This window comes from Equus quagga, chromosome 12 (assembly GCF_021613505.1).
Source record: "Equus quagga isolate Etosha38 chromosome 12, UCLA_HA_Equagga_1.0, whole genome shotgun sequence".
In the NCBI taxonomy this organism is placed as follows: Eukaryota; Metazoa; Chordata; class Mammalia; order Perissodactyla; family Equidae; genus Equus; species Equus quagga.
In genome coordinates this window covers 31,956,391-31,972,911 of record NC_060278.1, presented here as the reverse complement: position 1 = coordinate 31,972,911, position 16,521 = coordinate 31,956,391, and the positions used below count along the sequence as shown (strand labels likewise).

Sequence of the window (16,521 nt, the reverse complement as noted above, 5' to 3'; positions counted from 1 at the left end):
CCAAACTGCTGCAGGAACACCATTTCTCCTACTACGAACTCCTCAAGGGAAAAATGAGCTTGCTCCTGTCACCTCACGAGTTAAAACAGAGAATAAATAAATGTATGTGAGACTCAAGTGTTTAGTTAGGGTCATTAAGCAACAATCAGGATTTGGAAAATGTGGGTCTCGTGAGGCCCTTTATTTTAGGACAAGTCTGGTGGGCATAAAACTTGTAGACAGAAGAAATATTCACACACTTCATCACCTATGCTTATGCGCACATCTCACCCCATTCCCACTGCACCTGAGCCAATGGATTCTTTTATCTAAAAATAAGCAAAGTTTTCTAAGACATCGAATGTCATGCTCTAAAGTCACAGCGCCTGAGGCCCGATGCACAGCTTCTGGCTTGAGACAGATGTAAGCAAAGTCATCTCCTGGTGCTGTTTCTCCTCAGAAGATGTTCTGATGGAGAGATGGCCAGAAGGGAACCTCAGCCCTTTCTTCTGAGAAGGGCTTTCTGGTCCTGAGGTTCAGGGTGATAACACAAGGGTCTGAGTGGGCCCAGGAAGTGAGGAAGACAGAGCCGACTGGCAGGTCACAGCCTGGGATGCCTAAGATGGTGGGCAGGCAGGTCCCAGAAGGACCGACAAAGTGCAGGTGAGAAACCCCGGCCCCGCTACAGAGACTCACAGCTCTCCTTCTGCTCTGCCCCGGACCTTCAGTGTCCCATGCCTACAGTGACCCTCTCTGAACCAGCCAGGTCACCACTCAGGGCTCCTGTCAGGATAAAGCACAGTCAACGAAAGAACACATCCCCTTCTGCCAATTACGGCTGCTGTAACCTCACTCTCACGCTCAGAAAGGTTCCAGCACATTCAGAGTGGGTGGCATGCTGTTTACCTTTCTCGTGAGTGGCACTTCGATGGGCACAGGAACGACTTCGGCAAGCAGGCAGCCGTAGAAGGCCACCATGGAGGCAGCAGGGTCATTGTTGGGGAACACCAGCGCCACCTGGACCGACACAGGGGGAGGGATCAGCTGTTAACAGGACACTGTCAGCTTTTAAAATACCACGGGAGGACGCAACCTGCCACAGACAGCAGGTCACATTCTAAGAAAGAACAGACGCTCAGACAAAAATCAGGTGCCCTGTTTAAAAATGCATTTTAGTAAGATGCATTTTAATAAGCATCATGTACTTTTCCTCTATTTTATGTGGAAGGCACACATATCACCCAGTCATCTGTAACGCTGTACAGAATACAACTATCCTTGTTTTTCCCACGTTATCTTCCATGTTGACATGTATTTTTACATGGATAAAACTACAGTGTACACACTGTTCTGGTTTTCACTATTCTTATGGCTTCATAGACACTTCCTCGTCTTTCCATGTGGTCTCCACAACTGGGACTGAATGCTATGTGCTTCCTTTCTCCATGAGGGCTGGCAGCTGGGAGCTGGACCACATAGGACTTATTCAGATCCTGGGTGACTGTTAGCTCCAGGATCTCGGGCACAGTCTTGTCCCTCTAGCCTTAGTTTTCTTATATGAAAAACAAGAATACTCATAGAACCTATTTCTTAGCATGTGGTACAGATGAAATGGGAGAAGGCAGATAAGAGCTCAGTGTGACACCTGGCACAGGGGACGCAGCCGTGAATGTGAGCCACCCGAGGTGCACTAACTTTCAGCACTGGGGGTGGGGGAGGGCAGTTGGCAGTGCACCTGCAGGGTCTTGGCTTTCTGTCCTCACAGGTGAGCTTCAAAGAACTTCTATTGACACATGCTCCCCTGTCCACCAGCTCCCAGCACAGGTTCTGAGGAACTAAGAGTAGAATAATCATGGAGTTCTAAAAGTCAGGTTAATTTAAATTACCATCAAGTAACCAAATAATGGATAGTATTATTTTAAAAATATGTTTTCTGATATTCCTTAGGGTACCTTAATGACGAACAATTTTCCACAAGATGGCTTATAGTTATTCTTCCTCATATGAACTGTTTTCATTTGTTGCCTATTTATCTGTTGGTGTTTTGACATCTCCCCTAAAATCTGGATGAATTTTAAATATATTTGATAATATTAACTTACATTTGATGCAAACACTTCTTGATCTAATATTTTATGTTTTATTTTTATTTGCACATTTAATGTTTTATGTAAATTTATCAAACCTTTCCTTTACGTTATCACCTATTATTTAACCAATATTTCATCCAATTTGAATTCACTGGAGCTCACTTCAGTGTCTGCAGTGTAGCTAATTTATCGTGGATCCAGCTGGCTTTCCCGCTAGCCCACGCTCCTCCTGGAGTAACCCTTGCTGTTCCCTTGGTTTGGAGAGCCTCCTTCAGGACATGCAGCTGTAACAGACAGTCCTACTTCTGGATTCTCCGCGGTGCACCGCAGAACTCTGCTTCTCTCTTAGGATGAGCCCCTCTCACGTGTGCTGTGGCATTGGCGCTACGCCTTCTGGTAGACAATTAAATTTGTTGTGTATTCATAGGCACATAAATCCCATGACTGACCATATACATATCATTTGTGCAGTATCTCATTCAGGAATTTAACCAATTTTTTCTTTAAAATGTCCTAACTAGAAGGTATTAAATTTTGTCATGAACAGCTGGATAAGACACTCCCTCTCAATATCTAAATAAGCAGATTGGCATCCAAGTATTCAGATGGCAGCTGAGAAGGGAGCAGGTTGTATCTTAAATTTGGCTATGTTGGCAATTTAGCAATACAAGATAGTTGGTGGAAACAAAATTAAATTTGAGATTATATGAAGATTTTCTTTCTATGCAGCATTCCTGCAGTTTACTAAAATCAGCTACATGAGAGAGAAATGACACTGTAAGGCCAGTTAAAGCCATTCTGCACTACTGAGCAATTTTATTTGAGAAACCCTGTGAAATAACTGTTGATTATATTAGTCTTTATTTTGTCCCAGCAGCACTCAGTCAGATGCCAGGCTACCACATTAGTAGGACTTTCAAGGAGGAATAAAAGGATTTATTTGTATGTCTACACATCTGAACCACAACCAATTATTTTAAAAAACTATTTGAGGGGCCAGCCTGGTGGTGCAGCAGTTAAGAGCGCACGTTCTGCTTCAGCAGCCTGGGGTTCGCCGGTTCGGATCCCGGGTGCAGACATGGCACCGCTTGGCAAGCCATGCTGTGGTAGGCGTCCCACATAAAAAGTAGAGGAAGATGGGCATGGATGTTAGCTCAGGGCCAGTCTTCCTCAGAAAAAAGAGGAGGATTGGCAGCAGTTAGCTCAGGGCTAATCTTCCTCAAAAAAAAAAAAAAACTATTTGAGGTTTGCAGCATCCTCAGTGTTTCACCTTTAAGTGGTGGGCTAAAAGTTGACAGCTTCTGTTTTTAGATCTGGATCTGGCAAAGCAAAGATATTCAATGTAGTATTTGCAAGGGTACCACTGCCACACAACTTCTTTCCCTGAAGTAGACCAAGACATTTGAGTAAGCGATCAAACAGCAGTAAAAATGCAGAAGACATTGAAGTTCCATCCAAAACTCATGGTCACGCCCATTCATGAAAGACCAGTTAAATGCTGACTTGTTATTCTTCCTGGAATACATGTTCTGAGGCAGAAATCCTCATCAAGAGAACAGAGAGAAAGAAGGTGGTTTCCCAGAGCCAGACATGGTCAATCCTGTTTCTGAGATTGGGGTCTGGTTCTCATCCCAGCTCTGTTCAAAGGAAGATCAACTGGACCCAGGATTTAAAATTCACTGAAGTTCATGCTGATAATGCCATCTTATACCACTTTGAAGAGTTGTGTTAAAACAGGATGCAATGTTACATTAATGTAAAGTGAATAAAAGCAGAATATAAAATTGTACATTATAGTATGCTGTCAACGGTATAAAAGTAATGGATAGAAAAATTCAAATATCTAAGCCTCTTTTAGAATCAAAGCTGGAAAAAATTTTCTTTTCCAATTTGTTTTAAGGAAGGAAGTCTATACTTACTTCGTCCTCATTAGGTTTTCCTTTTAGATCAGAACCAGTCACAAGTCCTATTTCCTAGTGACTCCATAGTGATTCCAGTGCAATACTGTACAAGCATGCAGATGCTTCATTTCCATAAACCCAAATGTCTCCTTCATTTCTCTATGTATTCCTTTTGTATTTCACTGTCCCTCATTATCCACAGAGCACAACCAAATAAGAGGCGAGAGCCCATCCTGAGCCTTTGCTCAGATTTAATCTTGTTAAACTGACTCCGTCTTCTTCCTCCATGGCTCTTCCTATACCCAGCCCTACTGGCCAGGCCTGGCTTATTCATCCTCTGCACCCCACAGACTTCCCCCCCGAGCCTCTTTCCACATCTTCCTAGAACCTGACCAAGGGCTCACCAGCTTACTTTTTCTCCTTGAGAGGGCTTCTCAGATCCCAGATGCTCCCAAAATGAAAAAGCTCTCTAGCTCCTTCCCAAACAGTCAGCTATATCTCTCGCCACCTACTCTGGGGACCTGTATCACTTTCTAATTTATAGAAAAGCTAATGATCAATGTGTCTTTATTTTTTTAATACTGCAAGCTCCCTGAAGGCAGGCTTCACATGTGATGCACCTGTGTATCTTCCACAGCTCCTACACCATCAGGAAACCCTATTCAGCTTAGGCACATAAATGCCTTTTTCAAAGCCCAAGAAGGTACTCCCCCAAAGGGCATTAATAGGGTCACCCACATGAAAATTGTCTATAATTTTTATGCTAAGGCCTGAATGTTCATTATTCTATGGAAAATTACGTTTTATTGAAACACAGTTTTCAAAGAGGTAATGAATCCTGTTTATTGCAACAGGAGGTTACTATCAACTGAATACTACAGTCACGTATGCTTATTTAATAAGTATTTATACACACATGCCAGATGCTAGCCGCATGAATAATTTTTTCACGGAATAATATAGAAAAGTAGTCGCCTCACACAATTCAAACCAGCCCCTGCCAAAACCATCTCTTTACATATTTTATTCTATGAAAGCTGTGCCCCCCACATTCCTACTGATATCTCAGCTGAAGACAGGTGGTTTACTTTGTAATTGGTATTGTAGGGGAACTTCAAGAATCTGGAGGCCATACTATGAAAGAATTTTTTAAGTAACTATTAAGACTATTAAATTATAGATAAGGGAGATAGACTACAACTGACTTTTTTTATTGTGATAAAATATACATAACAAAGTTTACCATCTCAACTATTTTCAAGTGTACAGCTCTGTGGCATTAAGTACATTCACATTGTTGTACAACCATAACCACCATCCATCTCCAGAACTTTTTCATCTTCCTAAACTGAAATTCCATCTCCATTAAACACTAACTCCTCATCCCCTTTTCCCAGCCCCTGGTAACCATCATTCTTCTGTCTCTATGAATTTAACTACTCAAGTACCTAATACAGTGGAACCATACAATATTTGTCCTTTTGTGACTGGTTTATTTTACTTAGCATAATGTCCCCAAGGTCCATCCATATTTTACAATGTGTCAGAATTTCCTTCCTTTTTAAGGCTGAATAATATTCCACTGTGTGTTTATATCACATTCTGTTTATCCATTCATCTGTCCATGGATACTTGGGTTGCATCCACCTTTTGGTTTTGGTGAATAACGCTGCCATGAACATTGGTATAGAAATACCTGTTCAAGTCCCTGCTTTCAATTATTTTGAAACTGAAGTAAAATTTACTGGATCAAACGGTAATTTTATGTTTAATTTTTGTAGGAACCATCATACTGTTTTCCAAAGTGGCTACACCATTGTATATTCCTGCTAGCAGTGCACAAGGGTTCCAATTTCTTCAGATTCTTGTCAACACTTATTATTTTCCGTTTTTTGACAATAGCCATCCTAATGGGTGTGAAGTGGTATCTCATTGTGGTTTTGAAGTATGCTCCCCTAAGATTAGTGATGTCGAGCATCTTTTCATGTGCTGATCAGTCATTTGTAAATCCTCTCTGGAGAAGTATCTATTCAAGTACTTTGCCCATTTTTTAAACTTTAATTTTTAAAATTAAAAAAAAAATTTTTCTGGTTGTTGCTGTTGAGTTGCAGTAATTCTCTATATATTCTGGATACTAATCTCTTATCAGATGTATGATTTGCCTATATTTTCTCCTATTCTGTATGTTGTCTTTTCACTCTCGATAGTGTTCTTTGGTACACAAAAGTTTTTAATTTTGATGAAATCCAATTTATCAATTTTTTTGTTGTCTGTGCTTCTGGCATCATATCCAAGAAGTCACTGCCAAATCCAATGTCATGAAGCTTTTCCCCTATATTTTATTCTATGAGTTTTATAATTTCAGCTCTTACGTTAAGGTTTTTGATTCATTTTTAGTTAGTTTTTGTATATGGTATTAGATGAAGGTCCAACTTCATTCTTTTGCTTGTGGATACCCAGTTTTCCTAGCATCATTTGTTGAATAAAGTGTCCTTCCCCATTTACTGTCTTAGCACCCTTACTGAAAGTCATTTGACTGTATATGTGAGGATTTATTTCTTGGCTCTTACTCTATTCCACTGGTCTATGTCTCTCTTTATGTCAGACCACACTGTTCTGATTACTGCAGCTTTGTAGCACGTTTTATAATCAGGAAGTATGAGACCTACACTTGACTTTTAAAAGCTAGAAGTCAAACTCGTTCAATAAAAAATGGGAAAGAATCCCAGACTACCACAGAATCCTGGGGCTGCAGCAATCTTTTAAAAAATTCCCTGTAATGGGCCCAGGTCTTTATAATCTTGCTCAGTGGAATCACAGCTTGTGTTCTTGTTGATTTATGGTGCTCTACAATGATGTTTTTATAAAATTCATTGGGGGTCCTTTGGGTGCAGTAGGATAAACCAGTCTTAGGGCATCTGAGGCATTGGAAGTGTATGGAAAAAAGGCACTACAGTGAAGGCAAGAAAACTGGGTTCTATAGCCAGTCCCATGGCTAAATCAGAGTGTAAAGCCTGGACAAGACTGTTAATTGCTCTGGGTGTAACATTAAAATGGAAATACTACTATCTGTCCTCTGTGACTTACCAGATTGCAGTAAGAATAACAATTTGCTTTCTAATGAAAGACAGCAATCTGTATCAAGCAATTTAATACTGGAAAAGGAGTAACACCAGGAGTTTGCTGCCAAGATTGTCAGTCTCACTGACAAATGTGAAAAGAGTTTTAAATATAATTGTCCTGCCTGCTCAGGTAGATGACACAAATATGTTTCAAGCCAGGAGACAACATATGACAGCAGTTAGAAACACAGGCTTTGGGGTCTGACAGAAATGGATATGAGTGCTGGTTACACTACTTACTAGCTATGTGCCTTCATCTGATATGATAGTTAACCTCTCAAGTTCAAGTGTCCTTATGGATAAGATGGAGAAATACCATAGTTTAGCTCACTGAATTGTTGTGATGATTAAATGACATTGCGTAATTGCTCCTGGTTCACAGTAGATGTTAAGAAAGCCTTATTTAGTAATATAGTGATAGGAGACACTGAACTCTGAAACTTTAAGACAGTAGGTATCTTTCCACATAAGACGATGTGTTTTGCATACGTAATAATTTAAACTGCACTTACCCTATCTCCAGGTCGCACCATAGGCTCTTGCTTTGTACCTAATTTATGCAGAATGTTGTAAGCAACCTTCATACTTCTTGTCCACAGTTTGCCTAACAATACAAATTATAAAGACACAAGTAATTGGACATATGCATTTTCAGTTATGTATATATGTGCACACAAAACTACAGAGACAGTATTTACTTTTTCATTTTTAGCCTTCAAGTTATTCTGAGTCCCTGGAATCAAGATGAGAAAAGCCAGCAACCCTGACTCATAAAATCTGAGAAGCCTGAATACCGAAATAAGGTACTAATACCAATACTCTTAGTGTGCAAAGTACCTACAGCAAAGCCATAGAAGGTTTTAACTATCATCACAGAAGTTGTGGGCGAAGATTTCTAGGGAGTGCAGCAAGGGACCACAGCAATAGTGCATTACTGCTGATTTGTGTTGCAGACATCCTGCAATACGACTCTATGAACAGGTCTTTCTGCGTGACTGTCATACGACTCTGTGAACAGGTCTTTCTGCGTGACTGTCATGGACACAAAGAGCTCAGACAGTCTCTACAGGGCCTGGTCCTTCTCCCTCTCCAAGTCCTAAGTTTCTCAACTTAAAATTTTCCTAACCTCAGGGTTTTAGGGTTTTGGAGAGGAATCCTTGAACTTACATAAAGATTATGGTAAAATTTTGAATTATTTTAAAGTTTAAAAGGCCAGAAAAAATGATCAAAAACAGGATTAAAAAAACCCAAAACACTTTAGAAAAAAATGACCAGCTTTGAAGAGCTTGCAGATTTCAAGTCCCAGCCTCCATCCCAGGGCCAAACATTTCCTCAGCATTACCCAGGCAACAGTAAATAGTCTGAGATGGAATAAAAACGACTGTTAAATCTAATATGAGTTCTTGGGCAAATAAAGGGCCTCTTACAAATTCATCTTCTATGAGCTCTCAGAGTGGTCAAGATGTTAGAAGTTATATTAATATAACAGTAGTATAATAAAGTTGAGCAATTTTAACTGTTTCCCATAAGTGCAATCACTGTTTTAATCATTTTTGTATTTTAAATGTAAAAGCTAAATTAAAAAATTTTTTGTTTACAACACATATTTTGAATGAAAAAAATCTGAATTTGTTTTATTTTATATTGGACTTTGCAGTAACCCAAATTAGGGTCACTACTGTTTACCCACCACAGGGTTTATCAATTTATCTCCCTCTTAGTGATTAGGGGATGAAGACAATGTTTTTGTTATCTGTGATTCCTCTAATTCCTAGGACAGTATGCAGTTTAGCATACTTCTTGAGCATTTAGAGTAATTACTAGGTATGAAATTTTATTCATGCTCACTCCTCCTCAAGACTGGCTCCCTTACAATTATTTGGTATTTTATTTGATGATTACATCCCCCCCCCCCAAAAAAATAGTCAGTAGCCATTAGAAATAACTCAGTGAGTAAATTTTTTTCCTAAAAAAAGAAAAAATACAGGGGATGGCCCCGTGGCCAAGTGGTTAAGTTCGCACACTCCACTGCAGGCAGCCCGGTGTTTCGTTGGTTCGAATCCTGGGTGCGGACATGGCACTGCTCCTCAAGCCATGCTGAGGCAGCGTCTCACATGCCGCAACTAGAAGGACCCACAACAGAGAATATACAACTATGTACCAGGGGGCTTTGGGGAGAAAAAGGAAAAAAATAAAAAAATCTAAAAAAAGAAAAAAAAAAGAAAAAATACAAATATGTTCTGCCTTTAGATCTTTTTAATGTGAATATTAGGGAATTATTATAGTTGAATAAACAATTACAATCAGTTTATCGTAATTGAAAAAAATCAATGTGTTGTAAATAGACAAATCAATTACAATAAAAATTAGCACCATTATATTTTTTTAAAGTTTCAACTTCATTTTCACCTTGGAATATTAAAGTTGATATCATCATAAATTCATATAAAAGTCAGCTTACAATAGAGTGTTTGAAAAGGGCAACACATTTTGGGCAAAATTCCAGAATTATACTTGATATTTTTCAAAGAGAAAAAGAAAGAATAGGTTGCTGATTTAAACTAAAGGAGATACAATAGTTCTTGACCAGTTTATAGAGGAGGAAGAAAAAAACTTCCCAACAAGAATACTCTACCCAGCAAAGACACCATTCAAAATTGAAGGAAAGAAAAAGTTTTCCAGACAAGCAAATCTAAACTGGCCTTACAAGAAATGCTAAACAGATTTCTTTAAGCTGAAAAGAAAGAGTACTAATTATTAACAGGAAAACATAAGAAAGTATAAATCTCACTGGTAACAGCAAATATATAGTAAAGGTACTAGGTCAATCACTTGTAAAGCTAGTATGAAGGCTAAAAGACAAAAGTAGTAAAAATAATTGTAACTACAATAATTAGTTAAGGGATACACAAGATAAAAAGATGTAAAATGTAACACCAAAAGCATGCCCCAGGTTTCTTTTGGGGTAGCTATACTTAGACAAAATTGACTTTAAAACAAAGAATGCAATAAGAGACAAAGAAGGGCCTTATCTAATGATAAAGAGATCAATTCAACAAGAGGATATAACATTTGTAAATATTTATGCACCCAACAAGGGAGCACCTAAATATATAATGCGAATATTAACAGACCTAAAAGGAGAAATAGGAAGCAATACAATATAAGCAGGGGAATTTAATAGCCCACCTACATCAATGGATAGATTTTCCCTACAGAAAATCAATAAGGAAATACCAGTCTTAAATGACACATTAGAATAGACGGACTTAAGATACATACAGAACATTCTATCCAAAAGCAATAAAATACACATTCTTCTCAAGTGCACAAGAGACATTCTCCAGGATGTCCTGGAGAATTAGGCCACAAAACAAGTCTTTACAAATTTAAGAAGACTGAAATCATATCAAGCATTTTTTCTGACCACAATGCTACGAAACTATAAATTAATTACAATAAGTAAACTGGAAAATTCACAAATATACACAGACTAAACAACATGCTACTGAACAACCAATGGGTCAATTAAAAATCAAAAGAGACGTAAAAAACATATCTTGAGACAAATGAAAATGGAACTACAAAATACCAAAATGTATGGGATGCAGCAAAAGCAGTTCTAAGAGGGAAGTTCATAGCAATAAACGCCTATCTCAAGAAACAAGAAAAATCTCAAATGAACAACCTAACTTTACACCTCAAGGAAGTAGTAAAAGAATAAATGAGGACCAAAGTTAGTAGAAGGAAAGAAATAATAAAGATCAGAGCAGAAATAAATGAAATAGAGACTAAAAAGACAATAGAAATGATCAATGAAACCAAGAGCTGGTTCTTCAAAAAGATAAACAGAATTGACAAACCTTTAGCTAACTCACCAAGAAAAAAAGAGAGAAGGATCAAATAAAATCAGAAATGAAAGAGACATTACAACTGATCACAGAAATACAAAAGATCATAAGAGACTACTATGAAAAATTTATACCAACAAATTGGACAACCTATAAGAAATGGAGAAATTCCTAGAAACATACAACCTTCCAAAACCGAATCATGAAAAAAAATCTAAATAGGCCAATTACTAGTAAGGAGATTGAATCAGTAATTTAAAATCTCCCAACAAAAAAAAGTCTGGGACCAAAATGGCTTCACTGGTGAATTGTACCAAACATTCAAAGAAGAATTAATACCAATCCTTCTCAAACTCTTCCAAAAAACAGAAGAGGAAGCAACATTTCCAAACTCATTTTACAAGGACAGCATTATCCTGATACCAAAAACAGACAAGGGCACCATAAGATAAGAAAATTACAGGCCAAATCCCTGATGAACATAGATGTAAAAATCTTTAAAAAAATATTAGTAAACTGAATTCAATACATTAAAAGAATCATACACCATGATCAAGTAGGATTTATCCTAGAGATGCAAGAGTGGTTCAACATCTGCCAATCAATCAATGCGATACACCCCATTAACAAAATGAAGGGTAAAATTCATATGATCATCTCAATAGATGCAGATAAAGCATTTGACAAAATTTAACATCCATTTATGATTAAAAAACTCAACAAAGTGAGTACAGAGGGAATGTACCTCAACATAATAAAGGCCATACATGACAGACTCACAGCTATCATCATACTCAATGGTGAAAAGCTGAAAGCTTTTCCTTTAAGATCAGAAACAAGACAACAATGCCCACTCTTGCTACTATAATTCAACATAGTTTTGGAAGTCCTAGCCACAGCGATTAGGCAAGAAAAGGAAATAAAAGGCATCCAAATCAGAAAGAAAAAAGTAAAACTGTCACTATTTGTAGATGACATGATACCATACATAGAAAACCCTAAGGACTCTACCAAAAAACTGTTAGAACTAATAAATGAGTTCAGTAAAGTTGCAGGGTATAAAATTAATACACAGAAATTTGTTGCATTTCTATACACTAATATTGAACTAACAGAAAGAGAAATTAAGAAAACAATTCCATTTACAACTGCGTTATAAAGAATAAAATACCTAAGAATAAATTTAACCAAAGAGGTGAAAGACCTCTACACTGAAAAATATAAGACATTGATGAAAGAAATTGAAGGTGACACAAACAAATGGAAAGACATTCCGTGCTCAGGAATTGAAAGAATTAATATTGTTAAAATGTCCCTATTACCCAAATCCATCCACAGATTCAATGCAATCCCTACCAAAATTCCACTAGCATTTTTCACAGAAATAGAACAAATGGTCCTAAAATTTATATGGAACCACAAAGACTGTGAATAGCCAAAGTGATCTTGAGAAAGAAAAACAAAGCTGGAGGCATCATATATCCTCATTTCAAACTATATAACAAAGCTATAGTAATACAAATAGCATGGTATTGGCATAAAAACAGACACATAAATTAATGGAGCAGAATAGAGAGCCCAGAAATAAACCCACGCATATACAGTCAATTATCTTATGACAAAGGAGCCAAGAATACACAATGGGGAAAGGACAGTCTCGTCAATAAATGGTGCTGGGAAAACTGGACAGCCACATGAAGAATAACAATGCACACTACCTTACACCATACACAAAAATTAACTCAAAATGGATTAAAGACTTGAATGTAACACCTGAAACCATAAAACTTCTAGAAGAAAATATAGGCCAGAAGCTCTTTGACATAGATCTTAGCAATGACTTTTGGAATTTGACACCAAAAGCAAAAGCAACAAAAGAAAAAATAAACAAGTGGGACTACATCAAACTAAAAATCTTCTGCACAGCAAAGGAAACCATCAACAAAATGAAATGGCAACCTACTGAATGGGAGAAAATATTTGCAAATCATCTATCTGATAAGGGCTTAATATCCAAAATATATAAAGAACTCATACGACTCAACAGCAAAAAACCAAACAATCCAATTAAATAATGGGCAGATCTGAATAAACATTTTTCCAAAGACATGTGGATGGCCAATAGGTATATGAAAAGATGCTCAACATCACTAATCATCAGGGAAATTCAAATCAAAACCATAGAGAGATTGCCTCACACTTGTTAGAATGGCTATTATCAGAAAGACAAGAAATAAAATGCTGGTGAGGATGCGGAGAAAAGGGGACCCTTGTGCACTGCTGGTGGGAATGTAAATTGGTGCAGCCACTATGGAAAACAGTATGGAGGGTCTTCAAAAATTTAAGAATAGAACTGGCATATGATCCAGCAATTCTACTTCTGGGTATTTATCTGAATAAAAGGAAAACACTAACTCAAAAAAATATATGTACACTGCAACATTATTTACAATAGCCAAGATATGGAAGCAACCTAAACGTCCACTGACGGACAAATGGATAAAGAAAATGTGGTGTATATATACATATACAATGGAACACTATTCAGCCATAAAAAAGAACGAAATCTTGCCATCTGTGACAACATGGATGGACGTTGAGGGCATTATGCTAAGTGAAACAAGTCAGACAAAGAAAGACAAATTCCATATGATCTTACTTATATGTGGAATCTAAATAAAACCCCAAAACCAAGCTCACAGATACAGAAGAGACTGGTGGTTGCCAGAGGCGGGGGTGGTGAGTGGGTGAAAGAGGTGAAGGGCTCAAAAGGTACAAATTCCTAGCTATAAAATAAGACATGGGGATGTAACGTACAGCATGGCAACTATAGTTAATAATAGTTAAAAAGACTGTATTGCATATTTGACATGAAATTCCCCCAGATTTAAGGCAAGTTAAACAGACAGTTTAACTGGGAAAACAGATATTTAGACTCTGAATCAGCCATGTGCATGCAGAAGGAAAAAAGGTGTATAAATGATGTAAGTACTACCTTATTACATATTAATTTTAATTTTACTTGGATTTGAGTGAGGAATAAGCAACTTGTACAGAGTGTAACTCTGAGGAGGGAGGGAAGCAGGTGGGTAAGAAGGGCTATCAGAGCTCACTAAAAAAAGAAGAAAAAGATGAGCATTTGCTTCGTAGAAAAAGCACACTGCAACAAGGCAAAATGAACTTTCAGATAATCTCACTAAGACAGGGAGGGAGGGGAGGAGGAAGAGACTGAGGTTTCCGCAAGTAAGACATGACAGAAGGAAATTAGCTGCATAGCATGATTTATTTTTATTAATTTAAGATTATGAAATGCCATGGGTTCTCTTCAGTATACTTTTTTATTTGTATTGGTAAATGGAAAACCACCTTTTTTTCTAAGTTTGTTCACAACTTTCATTTGCCATCTGTACTTCCTATTAAAGATCCCAAATTTCTCAGCTGGGAAATTCTCCTACCTTAGCACTTTGCAGGAAGCTGAATTTTAGAGTTGAAGGTATACTACAATACCGTAATAGTCTAGTACTTCAATTATACCAAGTTGTTTCGTATTACAACAATTCTCATTCAATGAACTTTTCTCTGCATCTTCTTAGCAACATGTTCACCTATTTTAGTGTTTCTACATAGAACGCACTTTTCTATAGTTTTCATCGCATTAGCCAACATTTTGATTTTGCATCCTGATAAGTTGTAATCCTTCATTTGGAAATGTACTGCTTTTTTCTATTCCTTTAATAAGTAAAAACCAAGCTTGACCCATAGCATATACCAACTAGAGATGACTAAAATGCAACAGAATACAGATGATTTAAAAGCAGGAGTTGAGATGCATTGGTGCAGACATGTGCGTTCTACATTTTCATAGATAACATTTGGTCTGTATCTTACACGTCAAATTCACCTTAACCTTGCAAGAAGGGAAAGTCAGCACTACTCTGTCCTGCGTTCCAACAGCAGAAGGGGGGCTGTACTTCCAATCTAGATCAGCAGCCCCTGAGAACCGTGACTCACTCTTCTCTGATTGCCCAAGCCTCAGCAATGAGCCAGTGCACAGTTGGTGCTTCAGACACCAGAACAAATGCTTGTTGGCTGACAGACGAGTGCTTCGCTCACCTGTGCATGCAGGTGGGTCCTAGAATTCCCTGCATGTGGGCATGTAAGCCCTGGAAGAATTAGCTTAGGAACAGCAGTTCCAAGTACACAATCAGCTCCATGGCTGAATCTGGCAAGAGATGAGGGTCACACAGGAAAGTCTCTATCTTTTTGACTGAATACAACCTATTTCCAAGAGCATAATTTTTTTAAAAATTCAAGTTTATGCCTTATCTTAGGTGAAATACTCTTTATCCACTTAGAATTACCCAACGAAGGCATAAAAACAACGAGGCTATAAATCATATGCTCCTAAACTCAAATCCCATTTCTGTCCATGAGATGCATAGAATAACTGAGTCTATGGCTGGTGCCTCCTGGGGCCCCACATCCCCATAGGGCTGGACTCTACATTATTTAACACAACATCTGGCCTTTGACCTCGATTGCTAATGTAGAAACCAATTTCTTTCCTACCTGCATTCAGAGGAGAGTTATTGGCATAAAATGCAAAACTGAAAGGAAAAAAAGGTAATCTAACCACACATGTCCAGATATAATATGAGCCATTCTGGTCTTTTAGTCATTAAGCTGGTTTCTTCGCAAAGCTGCAGCAGATAGTATGAAAATAACCGACAATCTGGTTTCTCCACAGCCCCTTACCCATGGAACAAAGAGAGAGGAATCTCTCTGGTACGGTTAACTATTTCCAAAAGTTTACAGACTGCATTAACTGTACTGAATGAAGAATTAGAGAAAAGCTTGTTTCTCTTACTTTCTGAAAAAGCACTTTGGAAACAGACTTTGTTTCTTCTGAGTGATATATGTCAAAGAGTTTGGATATACATTCTTTAACTACCAATCTTTCCTGAAAGCAACAAGAGTATCAGACATACATTCCAAGAGGTAAAATCCAACATCTTATTAGAGTTATGATCACTAATTTTGGTATCCATTTCTGGACTTTACTCAAAAAACATTAATAACTTTTCATATTCAAAACAAATAATTTTCCTAAAATATTTCTTTTCAGATTCTAGTTATTTCCATACCCAAAACATAAGGCAGCACAAGTATAAATCAGCCACCCTGAAAGGGGCAGTGCGTGCGTAAGCAAATGAAAGGCGAGTACCCTTCTAGGATTACCATAAGTGAGGATGTACAGGGGCTTCCCGTTCGTGTCCATTGTGGTCAAGCATGGGGCCTTTGGGGAGATGGTCCCCCATCTCTGTAACGCGGCTTCTAGAGACGGCGGCCAGTTCGTAACCACACCCAGCTGCTCCCCTCGCATTGCCAACATCTGGGCTCCCTCTGGCTTTGGCTGGTTTGGATCTGGTTGTTGAACTAAGTACATTTGAACACAAAAGTTTTCAAGAAAAATACATCCATGTTAGTACGATCACTGTTTTCTGCTTATAGAAGCCAGGAGACTTAGACTTAAGGTATAAATTCATTAACAGACAGAAAACATGCACACGCTCTTCTG

The 16,521-nt window shown here is 38.0% G+C and overlaps 1 protein-coding gene across 1 annotated transcript in view; it reads right to left on the bottom strand.

The window, feature by feature from the left end:
* The window catches only part of DIP2C (disco interacting protein 2 homolog C), a 472,249-nt gene that overhangs the window by 141,695 nt on the left and 314,033 nt on the right, over positions 1 to 16,521 (bottom strand). The window contains exons 11-13 of the mRNA XM_046678001.1: positions 16,182 to 16,379; positions 7,605 to 7,696; positions 886 to 996 (exon numbers count right to left, since the gene is read on the bottom strand). Coding sequence (XP_046533957.1) covers positions 886 to 996; positions 7,605 to 7,696; positions 16,182 to 16,379 — 401 coding nt within the window. The remainder of the gene's footprint in view (positions 1 to 885; positions 997 to 7,604; positions 7,697 to 16,181; positions 16,380 to 16,521) is intronic.